Genomic DNA, 26,847 nt, shown 5'->3' with positions numbered 1-26,847 from the left:
CTATGTAGTTCCTCGTTATGAAGCTTCCGCCATTCCCCATTCTCGTTCCTTTTGGGTCCGAATATTCTTCTCAGGATCCTGTTTTCAAATACTTTCAGTCTATGTTCTTCCCTCAGAGTAAGCGACCATGTTTCGCAACCATACAGAACAACAGGCATGATTATCGTTTTATATATTTTAAGCTTCAAATTCCTCGACAGAATTCGCGACGACAAGAGATTTTGAACCGAATAGTAACACGAATTCCCTGCTTTTAGTCGACATTTAATTTCTTCGTGAATATGATTTTCGTCTGTTAATATTGATCCTAAATATTTGAAAGTATCCACTTTATCAAAAGTATTATTTAATATTTTAACGCCTCCACAATTTGCCGTATTACGGTCCCGACGCACTTCCATGTATTTAGTTTTCTCTGCATTTACTTCTAAACCCATGTCCCTGCAAGCGTTTAATAATATCTCTGCATTTATTTCTACTGTTCTCCTATCATCTCCTATTAAATTTACATCATCAGCATATGCCATAACCTGGTGAATGCCGTTCAACTCTAGGCCCTGGTTGCTATCTTTGATTTTCCTTATGGCGTATTCCAGCACAAAGTTAAATAATAATGGCGACAACGCATCTCCTTGTTTCAGGCCATTTTCGACGTGGAAGCTCGTGGACAAAAATTTTCCTACCCGGACTTTACTTTGGGATTCACTTAAACATATCTTAATTAATCTAATTAGCTTTCTCGGTATTCCAAGCTCTGTAAGAACGTTGTATAATGTTTCTCTCCTAACCGAGTCGTAAGCCTTTCTAAAATCAATAAATAGTTGATGTACCGGGGTATTGTATTCCCACTTCTTTTCGAGTATTTGGCGAATGGTAAATATTTGGTCGATAGTTGATCGATTTCGTCTAAATCCGCACTGATAATCTCCAATAATTTCATCTGCGTATGGGGTCAATCTTGCTAACAGAATATTTGAAAGGATTTTATAGGATGTTGACAGAAGAGAAATGCCTCGATAATTATTACAGTCAGTTTTGTCGCCTTTCTTGTGAATTGGAACAATGATTGACTCTTTCCACTCTTGTGGCAATTCTTCCTAACAAGCTACCCCTAAATTATACATTCATATACAAGGTAACCAAAGAAGTTAGAGGAAACAAAATGACGCACATGCCTTCTAAGTGATTCCGAGTTAGTCTGACCATCGACTTGTTGCGCACACACAGCAGTCTGCAGTCATAGCTCGTCCAGTGTCGAAGAGGAATGGAGGTATCTAAGCAGTTTTTTCACGTGTGTTTGTTGTATGACTTGTCTGTCAGGTGCCGCATCAAGTCTCCGCATATTCCAGACATTTGGAGAGAATGCCGTGAACGAACACACCGACAGGCATTGGTTTCAGAAATTTCGCTCGTGAGATGTGAGCCTTTCAGATAAACCTCGTAGTGGACAACCACATGTGTTGGGTGACGAAGCTCTGAAAGCAACTATCGAGAAGGACAGTAATCTAACGTGTGATGAACTTGTAGAAAGGTTCCGTGTTTTTGCTGAAACAGTAAAGAAGTTGCTCCTTGATGCCAAATTTACAGTCATGTTGCTCATGTCATTGTTACATTGTATCATTTTCAGAGATTCCTCGCGTTTCATGATCTTGAAATTAGTGAAAAGTTAGAATGCAAACGAAGAGATCTGGAAAGAGAAGGAACTCGGAATATGAAACAAGATTTTAAGACAAAGAGCAGTGTGTAATATTTAATAATATTCCCTGAATTTAATGTAATACAAAACAATAGTGAAATGTTTTCTAACACTTACGAATGATCCTAAGAATTATTGAAATAATTTTGAAGAATTTAAGATTTTGCACCTCCAAAGCATAAGATTTTGTTTTGATTACTATTCTATTATGCATTTTTATATACTTCATTTGTTTTCTACAATGATTAGTTTATTTGTTCGCAGTTGGAACTGCAGTGGGAGTTTTACTTTACAACAATTTGTTTTCTTTGAAAGATTCGGTCACCAGCTGGAATCTTTTATCATAGCTGAATATTTTATCGTAGCTTATCTACCTCTCAATCAAAGTTGACCGGTAAATGAATGATAATTTATCTAATTGCAAATTGGACCTTTCCCTAGTACTAAAAGACACATTAAAAAAATTGTATCTTTTCAAGATTTTCAGTATTTTGAAATATTGTATTCAAAGAAGTTTGTGTTGTTTTCTGTATATATGCACTAAAATTCCTGAAATTTAACAACCAGTAAATGGAAATATCTTACCAAACAATTGGAATAAACGAGCAGCTCTTATTGTAATATTTGCTAGTGTAAAATTTTCGAAGCGGTACTTTCAAGTTTTTCTGGATCCTTCAAATGTGAAAATACACTGAAAATTTAAGAAGGGGCCTCGAGAATGTTATTGTTTTCCGACACCTATGGTCTGTGTTCATAGATCTTAACAATTCTTATTAAAGATTCAAGCAGATATTATAGTAAAACATCCGAACTTATGATTCTACTGTAGTAAGTGTATAATTCTGCCAGGGTAACCTTGCATACTATATAGCATACGTATTGCAGTTGATCAGTTGGAGACATTTTTTTTTCGGAGTGTGAGGCAATACTAGTTCAAAAATACACCGTCTCTTTTCTCTCTCTCTCTCTTGCGAAGAAGATGAATTAACAAGAAACCAAAGACAAAAGGAATTGCAGTGATGTTATTCACATTGTTGTAATAGCCTTGCTCATATTTGCGCCATCTCGCCCGGCCTTCGTTGTTGATGGATAATATTTCAAAGTCAAGGCTTTGTAAACTGAATGTCACCTTGGTTCAGAAGCCACGGAGAGCAAACTTAACAGAGATCCTCGGTTGGCATTCGATGTTATTTGCAATCCTCTTGAGTGAGTTTCAAGGCTTCTGTGGGGACTATTTTTGGATAGCATTTCTGTTGAGTTGCATGCTGTGTTGATGTGTGATGTATTTCATGCATGGTAGAATTTATATCAATGCAGGAAAACGAAACCAAAATATGGGTAGAAATAATAAATTGTTGAAATTATGTAGCGCATGTAGTGGAATGTTGTTTATTTGAACGTATTACCCTTTTTGATCAGGAACACTTTAAACATTGGCATAAGCGATACTTCGAAAGCCCCCACTTTGAGGTCATTTTTATCCTGACCCCATGGCCGGATAAGTTTGAAAATAATTTAAATCAAATCAGCATACTCAAATTAGTATTAAAAATGCCATTAGAAATTATCGAAGCGTGGGCACTTTTGCCATAAGCAGTATTTCAATGGTCCCAACTTTGAGGTAATTTTTCTTGTGACCCATGGATGCATAAGTTTGTTTAGTTACATGGGATTCATCATCCTCAAATTAGTATTTTAAAAAGCGCACTTAGAAATGTATCCATTGGTGGGGACTTTTTTTGCTAGTGACAGCATTGTTTAGTCTTTTTTAAAAAATATCTCCTTCTCACTACCTGTAAATAATAGCTAACTGAACCTGCTTTCTCTACAAAGCGCATCAATTTAATATCAGCACGAATCTCGTTCCTATTTCCTCACTGTATCTGTACATGTCCCTTTATAGACGCTAGTGAAGGAAGGGAGAACTCACGAATGGAGTGAATTGCTGTAGACAAACATAAACGTAGTATTTTAATACATGTCTGTTGGAGTGAGTTTATGGCAAACTTGGAGAAGTGATTCATTATGTCAAATGGAAATATATATATATATATAGGCGTTTTCTTATAAATCCATAACCGAGTACGCCTCATTTCGGCCCTACAGGCCTTTGAAGTTGCCAGCATGCAATAGGATTTACCTTTTATATTAAAGCAAACTGCCTGCAATGTCCGTCAACCCGCTATACATAACTATTGTACTGGTTGCATAACACAAGGATATCAACCTTATATAGTAATGCCTTAGCGACACTTAATTTCATAAGCTCAAAATGACCGCTAAAGCATTGAGTAGACATTTTTTTCTTTCTTCATTTCAATGTAAACTGACACATCTACACACAATTTTAATTCAACCAGCGAAAACGGCACGTTTCTAGAGCTTGTGGTTTTGGAGACCTCATGGTAGAAAGGAACTTGCCACAAACATGTAATAAACATATAATTTAAATATATAGATAATAATATTAATAAGTCGTAGATATAATAGAAACGGTGAATAATAACAGAATTTTTGAAAGTAAATAGTTTGATTGTTTTCAGAATTAAACAAGTTACTTTCGTTGGGCACTGTGAAACTATGGTAGACTTCTGAACTATAAGGATCCAATATTTCTGACCAAAAGTGATAAACGTATCGCTTCTGGTTTCAATAGGGAGATAAATGAGAGGCGAACGTATTTTGTGTACTCGTAGGATACAAAATCTACATGAAGAAACAATTTCTCGCTGTCTTGTGCCGTTTTGACTTTAAGGAAGTCCAATGAATATTAAAACCAGAAGCGATAAATATCGACAACTTCCGGTTTCAATATAAGGATTAAAGCCGAGATTAAACCTGTTATTGGGACACTAAATTCATATCAAAGAAACAGATTTTCGCTTTCTGTTACAATATTTGCTCTTTAGAGTTCAGTATTGAAACCAGATGTGGTAATATAGTCTAATATTTCCGGTTAGAGTACAAGTATTAGAAACGAAATTCAGCCTATTATTTGGGCAGTAAATTCATATCAATAAATCTTTTATAGATATTATCATTTATATTACCATTTATACGCACTTTATGGGGATCAATACCGGAAGTTGTAGTAGATTTGATCAACTATTGGTTTTAGTACACTGATTATGGGTAGACAAGGAGTCTATTCGTGTGTCGCTGAATCCATATTAAAAACTGTTTCTTGCTATGATTTTACTATCATACGATTAACATTGATACCAGAAATAGTAGATTATATCACTTCCGGTTTTAGTAGAGGGGTAAGGACGGATACGAAACAAATTCTTGGGACGCTGAATCTATAGCAGAAAATCCTTCTTCGCTATTAGTTACCGTTTTTACTCTTGATACCTGTCAACAGACGGATGTTTATAGTTGTTTTATAAGACACACATACTTATGAATAAGTTAGTTTGGAAGTGTAAAACGGCCTTAAAATGACACATTTAATGACATGCTAAACATCCAGCGCGTTGCAACAAATATACTGTGCAGCATTTGAGAAAATAAGTTCCAATAATGTTTTCAGTAGTGGCTCAATCGTTCGGCACAGTGCGTCGCTTCAGGTAGGGAGTACTTGGAAGATGACGAACAACCGCTTCTATATGGTTGAGCAAACATTTCTTCTGCAGCTGATTCCGGGAATTAAAATTGTCACACCTCGTATGTTTAGTGTTATATATATATAAACTCCGCTCTTGATTCCATTTACCAGCTCGGAAATACGCAAAACAAGGAAAACTTGTTTGTTGTGTTGCTTGCACCGTGGAAGATGATTTCCTGTGAAACCAAACGTGTATGACCTTTAGGTTATGTTTGCTGCGAAGAATTGCGTTATGTGGGAAATTTTGTTGTTTTTTCCCAGATCACAAAAACATGCAATTCTCATTTTTGATACTCCAGTAGAGAATTTCTAATAGGAGTTACATGCATTACTGTTCCGTCAACATTAATCACTCGCTTTCAAAACGTATCTGCATATTCGTTCAAAACATTCAAATATGATATCCGGTCGATTTTTTTTTTCTGGGGCGACTAAATACTTTTGTATCAACTTCGATTTTTAAGGATGCCCGTGCGTCCATGCGGAACAGACGAAATCTCAAGAACTGCTTAGTGGTCAGCATCAATTTTGTGCAGAATATACAGGATCAAAAGTTAATAATCAAGTTCTTTGATGGATATGATTCCTTGACATGGACATCCAAAAATCGGTTCCCCAAGAATATTTATAGAAGTAATTATGGATGTCATGCTTGCTTGATAGATTCTCCGCAGTGTTAAGATTAGCTGGTTACCATAGTACTCACGATGCAAAACGTTACTGTGTCCGTGGAGTACAACACTAAAATGAAACTAAATGACTTTCTCCTCTGCAGATCTTAGTAACACGTTTTAAATTCGAAGATTATTATAGGCTATGGTGTGTTGCGCTCTGAGTCATATGTCTTGCAATATTCTAGTTCGTACACAACATACCTGTATTTATTACAGTACAATGAAAGCAGGTTGACTGAGCCACCGTCCTGCCAGTTCCCCAATTCCATGACTTGTCCATAGAGGCAAAGAAGTCAGTGACTGTTGTTTCCATCTTCTGTTGGCTGATGAAACATCGTGACTTCAAGAAATCTGCCGTGAACCTAAATAGGTTGTAATCCGAAGTAGCAAAATCAGGACTATGTGCCGGTTGTGACATAAGTCGATTTTTATTAAGTTCCTGCATTTTTCTTACGTTTTTCGAGGCGAGTGTAGTTTTACCGCGTTGCAGCAGGATACACTTTCGGTTCATCAATGCAGGATATATTTTGGGCATAGTGAACCAAAAATCCGCTTCAACTGTTTGCAGTAAAAGATCGGTGCTGATAGTATGATAGTTAGGAACGAAGTCAAAATGAATTACCTCCTCGTAGTTTCACCACACACTGAGAGAGCAGGACTTCGTACTCGAAACTGTCATTTTTGGCGAGTAATCTTGCGGGCATTGCTCAATTATGGGTTTTGTTCATTCGAATTTTGAAAACATTCATTTTTAGTCGCATGTAACAGTCCGTTTCAGAAAACGCACATCAACGGTTTTTGCAACAACGGTCGGCGCACATTTACTCTCCTCTGGATCTGAATTAGGGTCAACTCATGTCGCACAATGCAGCATCTCCTGATGGTTTTCCCGAACTCGTGAAAGTGATGCACTACTGTGGATTCAGACATAGTTGTCATGTGCTGCTGGATGGATTTTTCTCAATGGTGTGTCTATGATCTCAGAATCTCTTACTCAGCGGTAGGCGGACCTTGGCTGAGCTACATTTTCCAATCTGTACGAAATTTTTGGAACCAGTGAGTTGCTGTGCTGTAGTTCACTGCACCTTCCCCTTTCACATGGCAGTGCCTTAGGGTGCTGGCGCAGCGTATTCCCGAGTTCGAGCTCATACAGTAACAACTCACGTATGAGACGTTGTTGAGCTTTCATCACTGCCACTAAAAACTGGCTCAATATACTAACGGAGTGGCGGCCTCCGAGTTAAATAATCTGCTTGCTACACTACATCTTGGACCAGTTTGACCTTGTGTACTTACAGGCGATCACGGCATATATACGTGCCTGCTTTTGGGGTTGTGAAAGTATTGCAAGACTTATGACCTATCCCTGTATAAATTAAGATTACATGTTTGTTTAATGTAAAAGTGTGTATACCAACAATCGTATTTAGAATACTGCACTGAAGATAGGACACCCAAGGAAGAGTGAAAACATTGTCACGACTGAAAACCGGAACACAATGTAAACCGGCGGAACTCCAGGACTGTCTCTGTCAACACGAAACGTATGATAACCTTCCAAAAATGAATTAGAAGTAGTAAACTTCTTTCTTTTCCTGATGTTCATAACTTTTTCCCCCTGTTGCGCTGGACCTGGGGGCAACAGCCCAACTTTCTTTCCTTACGGAGCGTTGAAATCTTATATGTTTTAATGAACCTAATACATTCATTGGGTGGGTACTTACAGATTATCAACGATTTCGAGACTTTGTAGCAAGTATGCTTGATAAATGCCCGAGTTGACCGTGTTTACACTGTTGGCACGTTTCTTCACTCTTGAGTGTCGTCAAACACTGGTTACTCAATGTTCCCATCCCCCCTTCCTCTCAGAATAGTTCCTTCAGTGACCTAAAACAAATTGAAAAAATGGTGTTGTTATTCTATAAATTGGCATCTTATTCTATGGTATAAGTTTTTTTCAACGACAATAACAAATTTACCGGTATGTTATATTTTGAGAAAGTTGTGGAGTCGAGAAATATTCGTCTTCCCTTCGTAAATAGAGTGGACTCAACTGGACTAAATACCATTATATTAAATATATAGTATAGTATTACTCACAGTTTTTTTAAGCAATTAATTGTTTAAATAATCATCATATCTCTTAACTCGTTTTCATGCTGAATTAAAGTTCCCATTATTGCTTTCTTTTCTTTTCTGTTTCATGGTGCATGCAAATGTAGGTAAATCGTTTGTTGAGCAGTGAAATGAAAAATACGGCATACTGCGTGTATATATATATATATATATATATATATATATATATATATATATATATATATATATATATATATATATATATATATATATATTATGTAAAGTGATGTTTGTCGTGATATTAGCCTTCCTATTAGCATTAAGTGCTCTGTCTGTAAAAAGATAAATGTTCATGAAAAGAAGAACTACTTCAGTTTCTTTAATATTTCATTAGTTACACCATTCCGTGTTGACAGATAATAAACTTCTTTTTTTCATAACCAGTTTAGTTTATTAACTGTAGTCTCAAGACATCCGTAAACACATACAGTGTACATTCTATGGAGCAGATATGTACAGACTCTATAAGACAGTGAGCAGTTTGTGGCATCTGTAGAAATTTTATTCACACGTGAAAAGACGAGAAAGTCCGTCGTCGCCTCTGCTTACCTGTATTAAATGTAACTTTCATAACTATAATAAAATAAAAAGTGTAATCAAGAAACAGTTTATTCAAACACTTTAGCAGTCGTCGTTGTGTTTCAAATTTTATATTACTGTACAATGTTTGAGGCGTTTGTACTCATGAAAATAAACCAGGAAGTCTGCATAAAGAAAGTTCAGTTGCAAACTTTGCAATGTGTGAAAAATAAACTTACTTCATATCAGGGATTAATGGGTTTAGAAACAATGGTGTAGAAATATTTAGACACAATTACAGGGTATAGAGACTATTAGGACTAGCCAGTAGTACCGATTGCTTACATCGTGGAAACATTGCGAAAGAAATTTCTAAAAGAAAATAATAAATTTCAAACAATCTGTGTTCCATCTGAGTTGGTAGCGGTTTCCTACTCCAAGTAGGCAATGACTTGATCTAAGACTTTGTAAACTTTCTGTAATTATTAGTTTCTTTTGTGTAAAATTACATTTTGTTTTTCCATACACTGCGAGAGACGAACTGAGAAACAAAGCTAATTCCGACTTCTGTTTATATTGACTTTCTGGGTGATAATTTTTGTCAGTAGAATCACCTCGCAGACCACCTTATATATTAGCTGTCTTTGATCTTAAATACGCTTACGACAAATTAATGGTCCTGCGAAAGAAGTTACCATTCTTTTCTAGAACCCTATTGTTACTCACAGACATGATTTAATGAAACAGAAGTTTTATTTTATTTTGTATCGTTGTGGGTTCCTGTCACCACGGCATGGCGCGTCCTCAGGTTGCGGATCGAGGAGAAGGCCTCTAGATATAGAGGTTAGCTGCGAATATACTGAATAAGCAGTCGCGGACAGACGACTAGGAGTGGTCCTCCAGCTTGGGGGTTTGGTAAGGCTAACACCCTCATCCTGTAAAAAAAGGTACTTGTTCAGAAACATTCACAAAAGCCTCGGACAAGGACTGATAACTTGGCACGACATCAGCAAAAGAAAATGGACATGAGATTTGGAACATGGAATATTAGAAGTCTTTATAGGGCAGGCGCGTTAAAATCTGTAACGAGTGAGTTAGAGAAATACAGGATGGACTTAGTAGGAGTTCAGGAAGTTAGGTGGGAAGGAAAGGGATCTGAGAATTCCGGAAATTTTACGTTCTTTTACGGGGAAGGAAATAAAAATCACCAGTTAGGAACAGGGTTTTTCGTTCACAAACGAATATTACCAGCAATTAAACGGGTTGAATTTGTTACTGACAGACTTTCTTTTATTACTCTTAACGGACGGTGGTGTGATATTATTGTTTTAAATGTACATGTTCCAACTGAAGATAAGGGTGACGATATAAAAGATAGTTTTTACGAAGAAGTGGAACGGATATTTGACCAACTCCCGCGATACCATATGAAGATTCTATTAGGGGATTTCAATGCGAAGGTAGGACGAGAGGATATTTTCAAACCGATTATAGGGAACGAAAGTTTGCATAAGGAAAGTAATGACAACGGTATTAGACTCGTGAACTTTGCAACATCCAAAAACCTAATCGTGAAGAGTACAAAATTCCCACATCGCGACGTTCATAAATACACTTGGACATCACCAGACGGAAAAACACATAATCAAATTGATCACGTTTTAGTAGATAGAAGAAGACAATCTAGCATAATTGACGTCCGGTCGTTTAGAGGGGCTGATTGTGACACTGATCACTACCTGGTAGCAGCGATAATACGGGAGAGATTATCGTTGACTAAAGGTAATACTCAATGTCCGAAAACGGAGAGATTTAATTTAAAGAAATTAGAAGAGAGCCAGGTAAGAGAGGAATACCAGATTGAAGTTTCGAATAGATTCTCGGTTTTAGAAGACTCGGAGTGCACTAGTGTTGAGGATACTTGGATTGAAATTAGAGATAGCATTAAAAGTTCAGCAATAGAAAAACTGGGACACGCGGAAATACGTAGGAACAAACCATGGTTCGACCAAGAATGCATTAAACTAGTAGAGAAGAGAAAACAGGCAAAATTACGGTGGCTACAAAATCCGAATGAAATAACTACACAAAATTTCGCAGATATCAGGCGGGAAACTTCCAAAACTTTTAGAACAAAGAAACGCGATTTTTTGAAAGCTAAAATTAAGGAACTTGAAGATAATAGTAAAAATAAAAATATTCGGGACATGTATAAGGGGATCAGCGAATTTAAGAAAGGCTATCAACCTCGTGCTTATATATTAAAGAAATCTGACGGAACAGTTCTCACTGATACGGATAGCCTCTTAAATAGATGGAAAGATTTCTTTGACGATTTGCTGAACACGCAGCCAAAAACTAATGTGCGTGGAGAAAAGGAGATACACACCGCAGAACCGTATATTCCAGAACCCAATCGAATAGAAGTGGAAGCCGCTATAAAGAAATTAAAGAAACACAAATCTCCGGGTGTAGATGAAATTCCGGCTGAGTTAATTTTAGCTGGAGGCGAAAAATTGTGGAACAAGATACACAAACTCATTCTCCTTATCTGGAACAAGGAAGAATTGCCACAAGAGTGGAAAGAGTCAATCATTGTTCCAATTCACAAGAAAGGCGACAAAACTGACTGTAATAATTATCGAGGCATTTCTCTTCTGTCAACATCCTATAAAATCCTTTCAAATATTCTGTTAGCAAGATTGACCCCATACGCAGATGAAATTATTGGAGATTATCAGTGCGGATTTAGACGAAATCGATCAACTATCGACCAAATATTTACCATTCGCCAAATACTCGAAAAGAAGTGGGAATACAATACCCCGGTACATCAACTATTTATTGATTTTAGAAAGGCTTACGACTCGGTTAGGAGAGAAACATTATACAACGTTCTTACAGAGCTTGGAATACCGAGAAAGCTAATTAGATTAATTAAGATATGTTTAAGTGAATCCCAAAGTAAAGTCCGGGTAGGAAAATTTTTGTCCACGAGCTTCCACGTCGAAAATGGCCTGAAACAAGGAGATGCGTTGTCGCCATTATTATTTAACTTTGTGCTGGAATACGCCATAAGGAAAATCAAAGATAGCAACCAGGGCCTAGAGTTGAACGGCATTCACCAGGTTATGGCATATGCTGATGATGTAAATTTAATAGGGGATGATAAGAGAACAGTAGAAATAAATGCAGAGATATTATTAAACGCTTGCAGGGACATGGGTTTAGAAGTAAATGCAGAGAAAACTAAATACATGGAAGTGCGTCGGGACCGTAATACGGCAAATTGTGGAGGCGTTAAAATATTAAATAATACTTTTGATAAAGTGGATACTTTCAAATATTTAGGATCAATATTAACAGACGAAAATCATATTCACGAAGAAATTAAATGTCGACTAAAAGCAGGGAATTCGTGTTACTATTCGGTTCAAAATCTCTTGTCGTCGCGAATTCTGTCAAAGAATTTGAAGCTTAAAATATACGAAACGATAATCATGCCTGTTGTTCTGTATGGTTGCGAAACATGGTCACTTACTCTGAGGGAAGAACATAGACTGAAAGTATTTGAGAACAGGATCCTGAGACGAATATTTGGACCCAAGAGGAACGGAAATGGGGAATGGCGGAAACTTCATAACGAGGAACTACATAATTTATACGGTTTACCCAACATTGTTAGAGTCGTCAAGTCTAGGAGGCTTAGGTGGGCAGGTCATGTAGCTAGAATGGAAGAAAGTAGAAACGCTTTCAAAGTCTTGACTGGTAGACCCATAGGAAAACGACCATTAGGAAGACCTAGGCGCAGATGGGAGGATAATATTAAGATGGATCTCGCAGAGATAGGAATACAAAGTAGAAACTGGATCCAATTAGCTAAGGATAGAAGTCAGTGGAGGGCTTTTGTGAACGCGGCACTGAACCTCCGGGTTCCATAGGCCATAGAGTTAGTTAGTTAGTTAGTTAATGTTATTTAGTTTTACTTTAAATTGCGAAGCGGTCGATTACTCTGAGAAAAGAACGTAGAATGAAAATATTTGAGAACAAGATCCTGAGGCGAATATTCGGACCCAAGAGGAACGGTAATGGAATGGCGGAAACTTCATAACGAGGAACTACATAATTTATACTGTTCGCCAAACATTGTTAGGATCGTAAAATCTAGGAGGCTCAGGTGGGCAGGTCATGTAGACAGAATGGAAGAAAGTAGAAACGCTTTCAAAGTTTTAAGTGAAAGTCCAATCGGAAAACTACCATTAGGAAGACCTAGGCGCAGATGGAAGGATAATATCAAGGTGGACTTCGCAGAAATATGCAGGAATACAAAGAAGAAACTGGTTCCAGTTAGCTAAGATCCGAAGTCAGTGGAGAGCTTTTGTGAACGCCGCATTGAACCGTCGGGTTCCATAGGCCACAGAGTGAGTTAGTTTTGGTTTAAAACCTTAAATACAGAACAACGTATCAAACATCGTAACTATGAATGGGTGTAAGTACAATACTAGTGACAAAAGGGTGAAGATAAAAAAGTGGCATATTGAGTTGAGTTGATTTTAAGTTTAACGTCCCGTTCAGCTGCGAGGCTATATGAGACGTGGACCTACTAATTATCATGGAATCCGAACCACTGTATAAGAACTCTCCACAAGAATTTTTTCTGAGAATCACTTGTAGACAATAATCTCAAATTTTCACTCTCGATTTTTTCCCCTCAGGGCTGATTGTATTTCCCTCTTCCTGTGTTTGAATAAAACTCAAATTCTCAAACGCTGACCGTAGGTAAGAGAAAGTATACACAGTGAACGGAAATTTACGTTGCTATACATTTAACAATAATAATAACTTCTTTTTTGTTACTTCATTTCAATCAACATTACCATCTTCAGTGGAAAACTACTATTTGACTAGGTGTGTTAGACTATTTCTTAGAACATTTCGTTTCAGTTTACTCTGTTACAACATTAAATTGCCTTCAGACGAGAAATGAATATTTTCCATATGCAAGAAATTATCGTATTTTTTGTTTGCTTACACTAGCGAAGTACAACTTTTACCATCTAAATGGTAATCAAACCGTTCATGACGGCCCGTAGCGGGGGGCAAAGAGAGGCAGGTTTTCGAAAGGTGTTTAGTTCTTGGAGTTAACATGTCAAAACATACTAATAAATACACTATATTTATATTAAATACAGTACTGTAGTCTGTGTACTGTAGTTAATGAGGATATACGGTTAAATAAGTATATGATAATTGATGTTTTTTTAATTATGTATTGTGTGCATCAAAGTGTGTATTCGCGACTGTCCTTACGAGACGATCTTTTCCCCCCTTTTGGAGAAAATCCTGCGGACGTCCATGAAACCGTTGTAATATTACAAAGTATGTATTTCAGATATTTGATTTGAGATCCTTAAAATTCTTAGGTATTTGAAGTAAATCAAGGTAACTCGTACTCATACATCAGATACCAGAAATTTCCTTCGAAGAGTTTGATTTTGCTTATAACCTGCTTCAACACTTGAGAAACGGAAGTTTCTGGTGCTAAAGTTAGACAAGATTTATATCAAATTTGTAATTCATTTCTAATTAAAAAGAAAACCTCAAAGTTCACTGTTTTAAGCATTAAGCCTCCCCTAACATGATACTTTGTATTAAGAGATCCCACCTTAAGCTCTGAAAATTTAAGCCGATAGTCTCTGTATCTTTTTACTCATAAAATTAACGTTTTTCGTTAACAAAAAGAATTGTTTCATATGGATCAAAACGTACATTTTAATCTGTTACCTTGTAAAAGATTAAAATATAGTTTTACAATGTTGCATTTTTCTCTTCGCTTTCGTGTTTATCCAGTTAAGAGATTAAAAATGGAATTTGGATGACAGTTAAACTTTACATGAGTTTCTGTATTTGCCTCGATTCTAGGAATTTACGTGATTCACTGTGCCTTCAGCCCTAAATATTCTCCAGTAAATGGAATCTCCTTTCACATGTGGAATAAAACCACATTTGGTTTCCAGGGGTTACCTGAAACTGTTCTCACCAGATACCAATTGTGAACAACTAGGAGCAATTCAGTTTATCTGACTGACTATGAATTGTAGTTGTAATCGCCCAAAGTCACTCGTTTTCTCTACACGTAACCATAACAACATGCATTAGCTGCTGCTTGTTTAAGTTGAACTGTCTGTTGCCGTTAAGTACATGTTCGTGTCGTATGTTCCACTTATCCTTGGTTGAAAAGAAAAAAGAATGGATTATTATTAAAATTATTATTCAGATCTTTAAGAAAATTTAAAAAAACTACGTGTTTCGAAGTAAATATCCATTCTAATCTAAACACGAGACCAGAAGCACAGTTCCATAATTTATTAACGTAGGTGCTCGTAGAGTTTATCAGGGAACGTTTTCTTTTTTAAATATTTTTTTCACCGCTGAAATTGAAACTGGTTGCTGCGTAATTGCTCGCTCATGTGGCAAAAATAGGACAAGTTTCGTCGAATTTGTTCGTTCTAGATACAGTTTTTAATATCAGTACTGCTTACTTGCGCTGGTGGATCAGTGGCAGAACTCGTGCAGCTGCGTGGGACTTTGATAAAGTATCTGAAATGAATTTTAAGTTTAATGAGAAACGAACAATATGCTTGAGTAAATCATATAGTGTTGCCACGAGACGAGACGAGACGAGACTTCAGGCTGTCTCGTCTCGTCTCGTGCAAAACATGTCTCGTCTCGAAAAAATGTGCTCGTCCCGTATCGTGTCTCGTCTCGAGGAGTTCTGTCCCGTCTCGTCTCGTCTCGTCTCGTTTTGTCTCGTCTTGTCTCGTAAAAATATAGCAGCATACCATGGGAACGAAAGTAAAATGTAGCAGGCTGCACCATGCTAATCAAGATACAACAAACAAGGGAAGAGAGGGAGATTATATATCGAAGTGGAAGATGGTTTATATACCAATGGGAAGCACTAATGACGCCTATTACAAAACTGTAATAAAAATTTTCCGAATGCATATACTGTGCGAGTTATATGAATATACAGGGTGTCCAGAAAATTCATTTCCACCCCTTGAAATCGCAAACGATGAGACAGATGTCAAAACTGGAAAACACGTTTTTGATCATTATAAAAGTACAATGTATCAAAGCAAACATTGTTGTCCCAGGGCCACCCGCAGAGTCCCAGGCGGGATCCAACTCAAAAATTAAAAAAGGTAAGGGAGTCAAGTAGTATATCGTTCGAAACTTCTTGGGAAATGAAAGAAGACGAACAAGAAGTCCCAACTCTCTAAAATTACCCTGTGCAAAATGGCGGCCGGTCAAACTGTCAGCAAAAACGTCATTGTAGAGTCTATGGCCACCCTCCAAAGAAAGAAAAAAAAAAACTGAAACGGTAAGACAGATGTCAAAAAAGAAAAAGATGTGTGTCATCTTTTCAGAAGTGCAATGATTGAAAGTAAAATTGTTTGTCCCAGGGTCCTCCACAAGGTTCCAGACGTGGTCCTACTCAAAATTTTCAAATGGTAATATGGTCAAATAAAGCTGTTGAGAAATAAAAGAACACGGAACAAGTCTCGATCCTCTAAAATTACCCTGTGTAAAATGGCGGCCGGTCAAAATGTACATCTTCATTTCGATTTTCTGAGCACGTTCACTTTCCATTTTGCAATCGGCACTTGTTTTCATTCTGAGACATTTGTACGTATTTACTCTTCCTGGTGCAAGGAATTCTTTTGTTTGATCATTTTATAATTGATAAACCAGATAACGAGCATAAGTACCACTGTTGTGCAGTCATAAACGTAAATAAATAGAGGTAAGAGTCTTTACTTCTGATGGCTCCAACCTCTACTTATTTATGTTCGTGGAAGTACATTATATGTTAACTAGTCAGTTCTATACTCAAAGATGTCAAATGTTGTCGTTTCTTTTCTTTATGTCTTAATTTGCTTTTATTTTATTATTTTTTCTTTACTTAGATATTATTGGGCTATTATATAGATATAGCTTATATTATTTAGATATTAAGAGCAGAATCTCACAGTAGGGGCATTTCCTTTCTTTCCGTTGAGTACAAGAATTAAAGTGAAAATAAACTAAAACCCGGTTACAGAAAGAACAACTAAAATGCAAGATGTTTGCACAGTATTATCGTAGAGCGTCCATACTTGTTGTATCTGCTTTCATTTAATAACAGCTTTAAACGATGTGCTACTTGACCTCCCTTGCCATTTGAACAATTTGAACATGACCCCGCCAGGACATTGTGGAGGACCCTGAGACAAATATTTTTACTTCCAATCATTGTACTTTTGAAATGCATGTTTTCCTGTTTTGACATCTGCCTCACCGTTTCAGGATTTTTTTGGGGGTGGCCATCGACTTTACAATGACGTTTTTGCTGACAGTTTGACCGGCCGCCATTTTGCACAAGGTAATTTTAGAGTATTGAGACTTGTTCCGTCTTCTTTCATTTCCCAAGAAGTTTCGAACGATATACTACTTGACCCCTTACCTTTTGTAATTTTTGAGTTGGACCCCGCCCAGTACACTGCGGGTGGCCTTGTGACAAGAATTTTTGCTTTGATACGTTGTACTTTTAAAATGATCAAACACATGTTTTCCAGTTTTGGCATCTGTCTTATCGTTTGCGATTTCAAGGGGTGCTAACGGATTATCTGGACACTCTATATATCCATATAACTCGCATAGTATATGCATTCGGAAAATTTTTATTACAGTTTTGTAATAGGCGTCATTAGTGCTTCCCATTGGTATATAAACTATCTTCCACTTCGATATATAATCTCCCTCTCTTTCCTTGTAAGTTACAAGTATTACCCAGAACACACAAGACAAGAAATGTCACGGTAGCTACACCGTGAAGCCTTCACCTCTGGTGTATGTGGTAGTCGGTTCGATCTCGGTTAGTGCCATGTGAGCTTTGTGGTGGACAAACATTGAATGTGTGTGGGAACCGCGGTGGCTCAGTGGTAGAGCGTTCACCTCTGGTGCTTGGGGTCTCGGGTTCGATCCCAGCCCCGCCAAGTGAACTTTGTGGTGGACAAACACCGTGTGCGTGGGTTTTCTCGGGGTTCTCCCGTTTCCTCCCACTTTCTTCATTCCATCATTTCATTCATTACTCATCATCACTGTCTCCTTTAGCCTAACCGGCATAACCGTGGGACGTAAAACTCAAAGATTTCATTTCATTTCATTTCATTTTTCGAATGTGTGTGTTTTCTCGAAGTTGTCTAGTATCCTACCACTTTCTTCATTCCACTAATTTTCCCATCATCATCCATTCGGCCAAAGTTGCCTAAAGGTCTTAAAAATAAATTCAAATAAGCTCACAAGGCAAGGACAAATAGTTTACAAGATAATATATCTCTGCTGTTAGTTGTATGAGGCTTCTCGGCCCTGGCTTCTTTTTTTACATTCTAAAACATTGGAATTTGTTTCACCAGTTTCAATACACAAATATACAGTAAATTGCTCATAGGTACGTCGAAGATGAAGACACTAATGTTAAATAATGTTTACACGACAAGCAAAGTTCGATGTAAAGGTGTCATCATCCCCGACACTATCGTATACTATCAGCCCACTTGCTTTATAGTGTCTGTATATATATATATATATATATATATATATATATATATATATATATATATATATATATATATACAGAGAGAGAGAGAGAGAGAGAGAGAGATGGAAAGATATATAGATAAATAGAGAGATAGATATGTGTGTACACTTTGATTTCATATATTCCAGCCTTTAGGTTTCACAGTGTTAACCCATAACAATCCAAAAACTACTTTCCATTTTAGCATATTTAGATTTGTTGCAATTATTATATATATATTTTTTAAAGCTCGGAACCAAATAATTTTATTGAGTAATGGAAAGTATTTGATTGAAATTTTATATGTTACTGCACACTAAGCTCTACTTAAAGTGCCATAGTAATGGGAACTGAACGACACATCGGACGAAAGAATGCTTGGGGCCAGTCTTCACCTCCATGGTTCAAATCTGTTCCCATAACCGCGGGGTGAGTAGTACTATGTGGTGCTTGCCCCGTTTGTGTAACAAACTCATGACAGTACACCCAGATTAGCTAATGGCTAAAAAAAAAGTTGATTTTTGGGTGGCCATTTTGGATTAAAGTTCCTTATATTGTCGGGATCTATTCGCAATCATACAACGTACATCTTCATACCAAGCCGAGCGGTCTGCGGCGATAGACCATCGGCTTGAAGGCCCCGGGTTGAGTCCCGGAAGGGTCATGTATATGGATTTTAACAACATTTGTTTTTTCGTACTGTGTCAGGGGGGCAAATCGTACGGGATAAAAGGATTTTAGTCTGAAAAAAATAGAGAATATCCTCCCCAGGATACTTTCATGGGAGTAAGGAATTAGTAAAAATATAGGATATACATTTTATAGCAGGTTTAAAAATATCCTATTTCTTTTCTGTTAATTATGTTCTTCAATGTTCGAATTTTGACCATTCTCATGATATTTTCTGCTTTCAACGGAGTTCCATGAATATTATACCAAATGTTCTTTACACTTATCAAGTTCGAGAGGTTTTATGCACCTGTAAGAAACAATTTCTGAAGATAATTCAGGTCCTAATGAATATTATTCACTAGGAAAGGAAAGTATTCCTCTCCTCTCAACATGGAAGCCGAGGGCAATTTCGCACTCTCGTCAGATCAAACATTTCCGCGTAACAAAACGAAGGATCCCCTGTAAAACTTCTTTACCTAAAGTGTTATTATTATTATCATAAATTTGCTGAAAGCAAACAATTTGAAGGGTTCGTCGATAATATCTTTGCTTCCTTTGTCGTCCGCCCGCCTTCCAAACGAAGAGGTGAATTTTACATGACTGCTGTATAATAAGCGAGCGATTGGTAAAATGGTAAAAGTGTGTTTTTATATATATATATATATATATATATATATATATATGTGTGTGTGTGTGTGTGTGTGTGTGAGAGAGAGAGAGAGAGAGAGAGAAGACAAAATTTTAGTTGCAAGATGACATACTTCAATTGCCGTTTTCGGTTCATATAGCAAAAAGAATACTGCCACCAGAGAATAAAGACAAGTGTAGACCTTACCCAGTTTTCAAATTGAATAGATGGTGGTGGTAGTTCGGTTTCTTGACCTTGTAAAAATCTTCCCTGTCTTTGATTTTGTTTGTCATCATTCCAGCCAGAAATAAAAAAAAATGAGAATTCCTCAGTTTACAGCAAGCGGAATTGGGGACAAGACATTAAGGATGATATTCCTGGAAGCTCATGTATCACAATTGTTTCATTCAATAGACAGAGGACACTTTTCTATGAAGGCTTTTCAACATGTTTTCTCACAAAGGGGATTTTCCTTTTGCAATCTATATGACCACTGGCAATTTCAATCTTGGCCATTCCCGCCAGCGTTTTCATTTTCGAGACACGAGACGAGACGAGACATTTCACGAGACGTCCCGTCTCGTCCCGTTTTCGAGACGGGACAAGTAGTCTGTCTCGTCTAAGAGGGTTCTGTCCCGTCTCGTGTCTCGTCTCGTTTACGAAGCGAGACGAGACGAGACACGAGAAATGTCTCGTCTCGTGGCAACACTAAAATCGTATGTGATTTACTGAAACTTACTACTCAGCAAGAGAGGCAACACTCCTAACAGGCAGCCAGGACAAACAGGACGAAAGAGAGAGTTAACAAAACTTCTTAGTATAGTGATTATTTACATAATATTTACTGTCGGTTATTCCACTTGTGAATGTGTATTTGATCACTAATAGAAGCAATCATTTATTTATTCTTTGATTTCTATCTTAAACGCAATCCTGCAATTTCACATGTACTTCCAAGATTTGATATTCTGTATTTAGATTTTACAAAATCTAAGTAATCCTTTTCTTTCTATATTTGCAGGTAGTTGAGCTGTTTACTGCCATGAGAGAACAGTCTAAAGACAATAGTGTGGTGCATCCTCGATCCCTAAGCAGTGCCGCTACTCTTACATCCCTTTGTGCTGACATATCACCTAGCTCGTCTCATTTTTTTGAAGTAAGTACTGGAAAGTAGCAGGTATATTTTGTCTTGCACAATACGATACAATAAAGGCTATATAACATCAGAGATGTGCCTTCCAAGACTAGTATTCCTATCTGGATAATAAAAATTGTAATGGTTATAACTAGAAATATAATAACGATAGGATTATGAAATTCGGTCTACTACTCCTTAATAGTTTTAAAAACTGAAAAATAACTATTGCTCTAAGTTAATAAGTGTAAAAGTTACATGATCAGGATATCGCAACTTCCACCACAATATGTCTTCCATCATCGGCTAGAGCAGGTTGGAATTGCTCTGGAGACCATTCTTTGCGCCGTACCTTGAACTACCTTCCTTTCGGTAGGAGTCTGGTTTCTACTAAAAATTCGAGAAAATGCCTCATTTTCCCTGCTTTCCTATACTTAAACTATTTTTAGCCAGATTTGCTTTCTTGTATAGTAGACATACCGACGACGGCCGTGTGGTTCAGTATGACGAGGCCGACAGTACGACCTTATCACAGCAGGTGCATGACCCATATTGTCTAGTTTAGCCCTAATTTTACCTTTTGAGATTAAGTGGCGTACCTAGGTATTCAGTTACTTTTTATTTACTACATGGAAGAATTGTCCTCAATTCCAGTGTGTACCTTTATTTTTTATTTTTGTGTTGAAAATAAATATGCACTGCAAGAACATAAAGTGTAATCCTCATAATTCTGTCATTTTCTTTACTGGAAGATACATTTATCAGTCGAATTATTCAGCTGATACAGGTGCTCCAGAGGATTCACATCCGGAGAGCAAAATGCCGTTAAAATCATTGAAGTTTTGCATCAATCATGTCTTAATCCATGCTACGCAACACGATAGTGCCCCTACTAAAGGAGGAAGGGAGTCAGAATAAGCTTTGAACCTCCTGAATAGGTCAATGACACAAACTATTGGGCCTAGAGTGTGCGTGGTATTTCACCACGATGAATTAGTAGGTGGCAAAACAGGCTCTTGCAACCACATCTACGGGGGAGATTGATTAGTGCGTCCCATATGGGAATATGTGCCTGGTTCAAATGGATTGCATCACCCATTGGCACTGGTAATGCATGGTTTAACTCTTCCGTGAAATGAGGTAGGTAGGCTCTGATACTCTGCTGTTCTACCGGGGAGGGAAACCTTTGGGATACCTCCCAAATAGACAAGTAAGACGTGCCTTTGGGTTCGGGAGGGGGTTGGTTGGATGTTTGCACGATACCTCTTGGCGTTGTTGAATGACAAGTACATAGATAGGGCCAGAGTCTTACCCTTCCCCCCTGTTATCACTTGGTTCCTTGTTTGGGTTGGATTGTGCCGGCTGTTGTCATACCGTGGGTTTCGGTAACTTGGGGCTATGTTTTCCAAGGGGAAAGTGAGTGCCTCATACATAATGGCACGTTTCCATTTTACATGAATCTTGTAGCTGTCATAAAAAAGACTTTGCTACCCGATCTTTTTATCTACTGGTTAGATTTTACAACTTCTTGTAAGCAAGAAAGGTATCACCACCCATGCAACACTGCGCTCTAGTGGACAAACAATGAACCTCCTCATTAAAAACGTGTATTTTGGCGCACTCCCCCTCCCTGTCCGAAAGAATCCGTTATTTCGGAAGCGGCTAAACTGGTTTTTCCTTTATGTCAGCGGGAGGGCGATAGCAGGTAGCAAGCAAGACGTCCCAGAAAGTTGCACACAATTCGACTCCTTACAAGATGAAAAAAAAAAAGTTTTATGACCCTTTCAAGACTGTGTACAGTACATGGTGAAATATGGTAGGGTTTCAAGATATATATATATATATATATATATATATATATATATATATATATATATATATATATATATATATATATAACAGCTACAAGTTCTTCTAAGGTGGCAACCCATTTTAAAGCCACATTGCCACGTTAAATGAATCTTGTAGCTGTCATAAAAAAAAAAAAAAACTTCCAACCCGATCTTTCTATTTACTCTTTACATGTTACAACTTCTTGAAGGCAAGAAAGGTTTCTCCACACATGCAGCACTGCACTCTGGTGGACAAACAGTGAACCTCATTAAAAACGTGTATTTTGGCGCACTTCCCTTCCCTGGCTAAAAGAATCCGTTGTTTCGGAAGCGGCGAAACTGGTTTTTCTTTTATGTCAGCGGGAGGGCGATAGCAGATAGCAAGCAAGACGTCCCAGAAAGTTGCGCATCGTTCAACTCCTTGCAAGATGGAAAAAATGTTTTATGACCCTTTCAAGACTGTGCGCGCACGGTGAAATATGGTAGGGTTTCAAGATTTTTTTTTTTCTTATGACAGCTACAAGTTCTTCTAACGTGACAATGTGGCTATAAGAAGGTCGCCCTCGATGGTGACCAGAAAGAGTACTTGTGGGCACTCGTTTATCTATACAAAATTATACAACAGGCGAGTTTTCTTCCCGTGGTGTGTGGCGATAAAATTTTAATTTTTATCGATGTGATTTCTCTCAATAACCGTCAGTGCTTCATTATACCTTAAGCCTCAATGCGTGTGTCGGCAGATTCACATAACTTGATTTCAGTAGTTGTATGCAGTAAAAAATAAAAATTATGTATATATACACTGTGCATTGATTCCTTTTCCCAAGTAACCCTGTTTTCGTTACATAGTATTCTATCTTTGAGAGTTCGTCAGAGAAAGAGATTAAATTTTTGTGAAAATATCGTACAAAATGGCGAAAATTATGGCTCTCTGCCCCTTCAGAGAGAGCTATAACGAGACAGTGGAAAAACTGAAGACGGCCTTAAAATATGGATCCAAAATAGGAATATTATCCTCAAATTCGAAATCGAGTTCCAGAGACATACATGATGAATCTGAAATTTCTTACCTAGATTAAAAATGTCCATGTTTTTTAGAGCACTGTAGTTATTTATTCTTAGTGCTTATACTCTGATTTATTGTAAACAGATATCATGTAATTATTTTTTTTCTTTCCTGCCTAACGACGTAAGTCAGCTGAAGAAATGTAGAATGAAAAATAAACTTCTCTTGTCATTTCTTTTCTTTTCTTTTTCTTTTTTGTTTCCATTCAAATATCTTGTAATGAATATTTATAAATTCTAAGCGTTTTTTCTACGATTTTCATTTGTCAACTGTAATCTTCTTCGTTCAATGACAGTGATGAGAGGACTTTTTAACCTGCTGGATGAATATAACAAGAGACCGAATACATACATTTTTCATCTTTTTCAGAATATATGTTTGTTATTTTATTTAGTTGAACAATGTTTCGGAAGTTTCTAGTCAACAAGGGCATGTAACGTGAAATATGTGTCCTAAATAGCGTCTCAAAGAAAGTAAACCAACCAGACAAACAATTATTTAATGTTGAATGGCGAGAGACTAAATAAGTAGATTTTAAGCCTTGTGAAAACCATGTTCTACATTCAACTCTGAAATTGTGGTATAGATATGAAATTTTCTGTAGAATACTATGTATATCTTTTTTTTTTTTTTTACCAGTACTTGTCTGTACGGATCCATATCTTGAATGTACACTCATGTCCAAAATTATTGTTGCATATCTATAAATATGTTTTTGTAGGAATATAATTTGATAACGAATTCGCCCGGTATTTCTTATAATGTTAGTATGTGTATAATAGGCAAAGACGTGTAAGTGCCAAATTTCATGTCAAAAGAGCAGTAAATAAGAACAATAAAAATTTCTTGTCCATTTAGCAACATTTTGTCTTACTCACTCTAATTTTCGTATTTATAATTCTTTTCCTATGAAATTTACCACAAATATACATTTCCCGATTATACACATAGTATCAGTATTAAAAGCACCCTGCAAAATCATTATCAAATGGTATTCTTACAAGAAGACAGTTATAGATATATGCGACAATAATTTTGGACATGAGTGTACCTGTTTGACAATATTGGATAGAAATATGAATAAATCTTTTGAATAAGAATTTAAAAATCTAACCTTTACATAGGATTGACAAGGCGTTAAATTATAAATTTCAGAATTAAAGTGTGAGCTAAGCAGAATATAGCTTTGAAAATTGCAATTCTGTGCAAGTGAGTTTTGAAGTGGGATATAAGATAACTAGGGAACAAAGAGGATATATTATCTTGAAGGATATATTTTTAAACAGTAACAAGAATAATCTTAAAAAAATACCAAGGATAATAATCACATTATGTTTCATCAGCAAAAATAACTAAGGATGAAAAGACCTTTGTATCACTGTATGCAATTTTTATCCTGTTCAGTGTAAAAGTGTGAGGGAACGCCGTCCCCCACCTCGAAAAAATATGTACGTAGTCCCCCAGTTCCTAAAAAAATTACGATGGCCAAAGATAGGCAGGGGGAACGGCGTGACGTCATGCAGCCACCTACCGCCCCCCACCTTTTCAGATCCACTTTTTCCCCTGATCCCATTCAAATTAGAGATGATAAAAGCCTGCTTTTTAAGGTGGATTTTTTTCATAGAGACGGGCTTTTGCAAAATTTCGTTTTTTTTTTCTTCCTTTTTCTGATTTTCTTATTCAAGTCCACATTAGTTTTCCTGTAGTGGATTCTGGAGTTTAAAAAGTACCTTTAGAACATTCAGTACCTATGAGTGTTATGTTCAATCTGAGTCTTGATTGATTTTTAATCTGATATGAATTTCTTCTGCGGGGGAAGTATATAACCCAACATATCACGAGGGTCATGTTGGTTGCTGTATCACCTTATCAAGTTCCTGAAAGTTACGCATCTTGTCATGTACGGGGCAGGACGTTTGGACGCGAAACATTTGGGCGCAAAGCAGTCCACGATGAGCTTCTTTTGCGTGATTGTTCGTTCTTGACTGATCATTGAGAACTATCATACTGTCATCTAGATTCCATATCCTTATTGGAAATAATGCTGTTCTTCTTATGCCTCCCAATCGTATCGTTCCTTTACGTTAGGACAGAAATTTGCTTTGGGGTCACAGGCTGCCTATAGTAAATTTTTTTGGGCCCATTCTTCCTATTTCAATGTATTGCTAATGCCTATTTTTATGAAATCTGAAACAATTTTCTATTAATACAATAGAGTATCAATTATCCGGCCAAATGGACAGATCAAATAATAAAAACATTCAATAAATACTTACACAGTACTTCCTGAACCACCCATAGCATTAAAAACACCATTTTTATTCCACAACTAAATCGTATTTAATTTTTATGATCTCTTTGGCACAGACCAGTACTTAATAAACATTTCTTATGTTTTGTACTGTACCATGCATTTTAATAATTTATTATAGAAAATGAAAATATGTACAGTATTGATGTTTGACTCAAAAAATCAAGTACACAATGCAATATGAATATATAATCTCATCTTTAAAATAACTAGACTAGGGATGGCCAATTCCGGAATTTTTACTTTCCGGAATCCGGAAAGTAAAATCGGAAAATTCCGGAATTCGGAAAAATTCCGGATTTCGGAAAAAATCCGGAATTCGGAAAAATTCCGGATTTCGGAAAAAATCCGGAATTCGGAAAAATTCCGGAATTCGAAAAAATCCGGAATTCAGAAAAAATCCGGAATTCGGAAAAAATCCGGATTTCGGAAAAAATCCGGAATTCGGAAAAATTCCGGATTTCGGAAAAATTCCGGAATTCGGAAAAAATTTTTCTTTTTGTAATCCTAAGAATTTTGTTCAAATGCAAACGAACAAATTTCCTTTTTGTAATAGTAAGAATGTATGATGCAAGTTAAGCTGAAACTTACATCCTAAAGTATACACTACTCAATCTTCCCAAGGTTAATGAGATGTAGTCCAAAAGTACGATATACTCCTAATATTTAATTTTTGTTTTACTGTGATATTGTCCAGAGGTAAGACATATATCACACTGAGATAAACAACTTGACATAATGAAGATGTTATCATACGTAGTTTTCCAGAAAATCGTGAGAAACGATTTTTTATGAAGTTAAAATATGCGTCGCTTGTTGCCAGTGTGATGCAATTGATAACTTTTATGCTGGAATAGTCTTATTATTATTATTATTATTATTATTATTATTATTATTATTAATCATTTATGTACTGTAAAAGAAAAATATGAACCGTTAAATAGTA

At 36.7% G+C, this 26,847-nt stretch overlaps 1 protein-coding gene across 1 annotated transcript in view; it reads left to right on the top strand.

The window, feature by feature from the left end:
• Positions 1 to 26,847, top strand: part of plx (PTB_TBC1D1_like and TBC domain-containing protein plx) — a gene marked incomplete in the record, with an annotated part of 324,926 nt that overhangs the window by 179,332 nt on the left and 118,747 nt on the right. The window contains 1 exon segment of the mRNA XM_081728163.1: positions 20,579 to 20,713. Within this exon segment, the coding sequence (XP_081584289.1) occupies positions 20,579 to 20,713 (135 nt within the window).

This window comes from Thermobia domestica, chromosome 10, assembly GCF_964235325.1.
Source record: "Thermobia domestica chromosome 10, izTheDome1.hap1.1, whole genome shotgun sequence".
In the NCBI taxonomy this organism is placed as follows: domain Eukaryota; kingdom Metazoa; phylum Arthropoda; class Insecta; order Zygentoma; family Lepismatidae; genus Thermobia; species Thermobia domestica.
The sequence above is the reverse complement of the archived record's forward strand: the minus strand, read 5'-3'. Positions and strand labels throughout refer to the sequence as shown.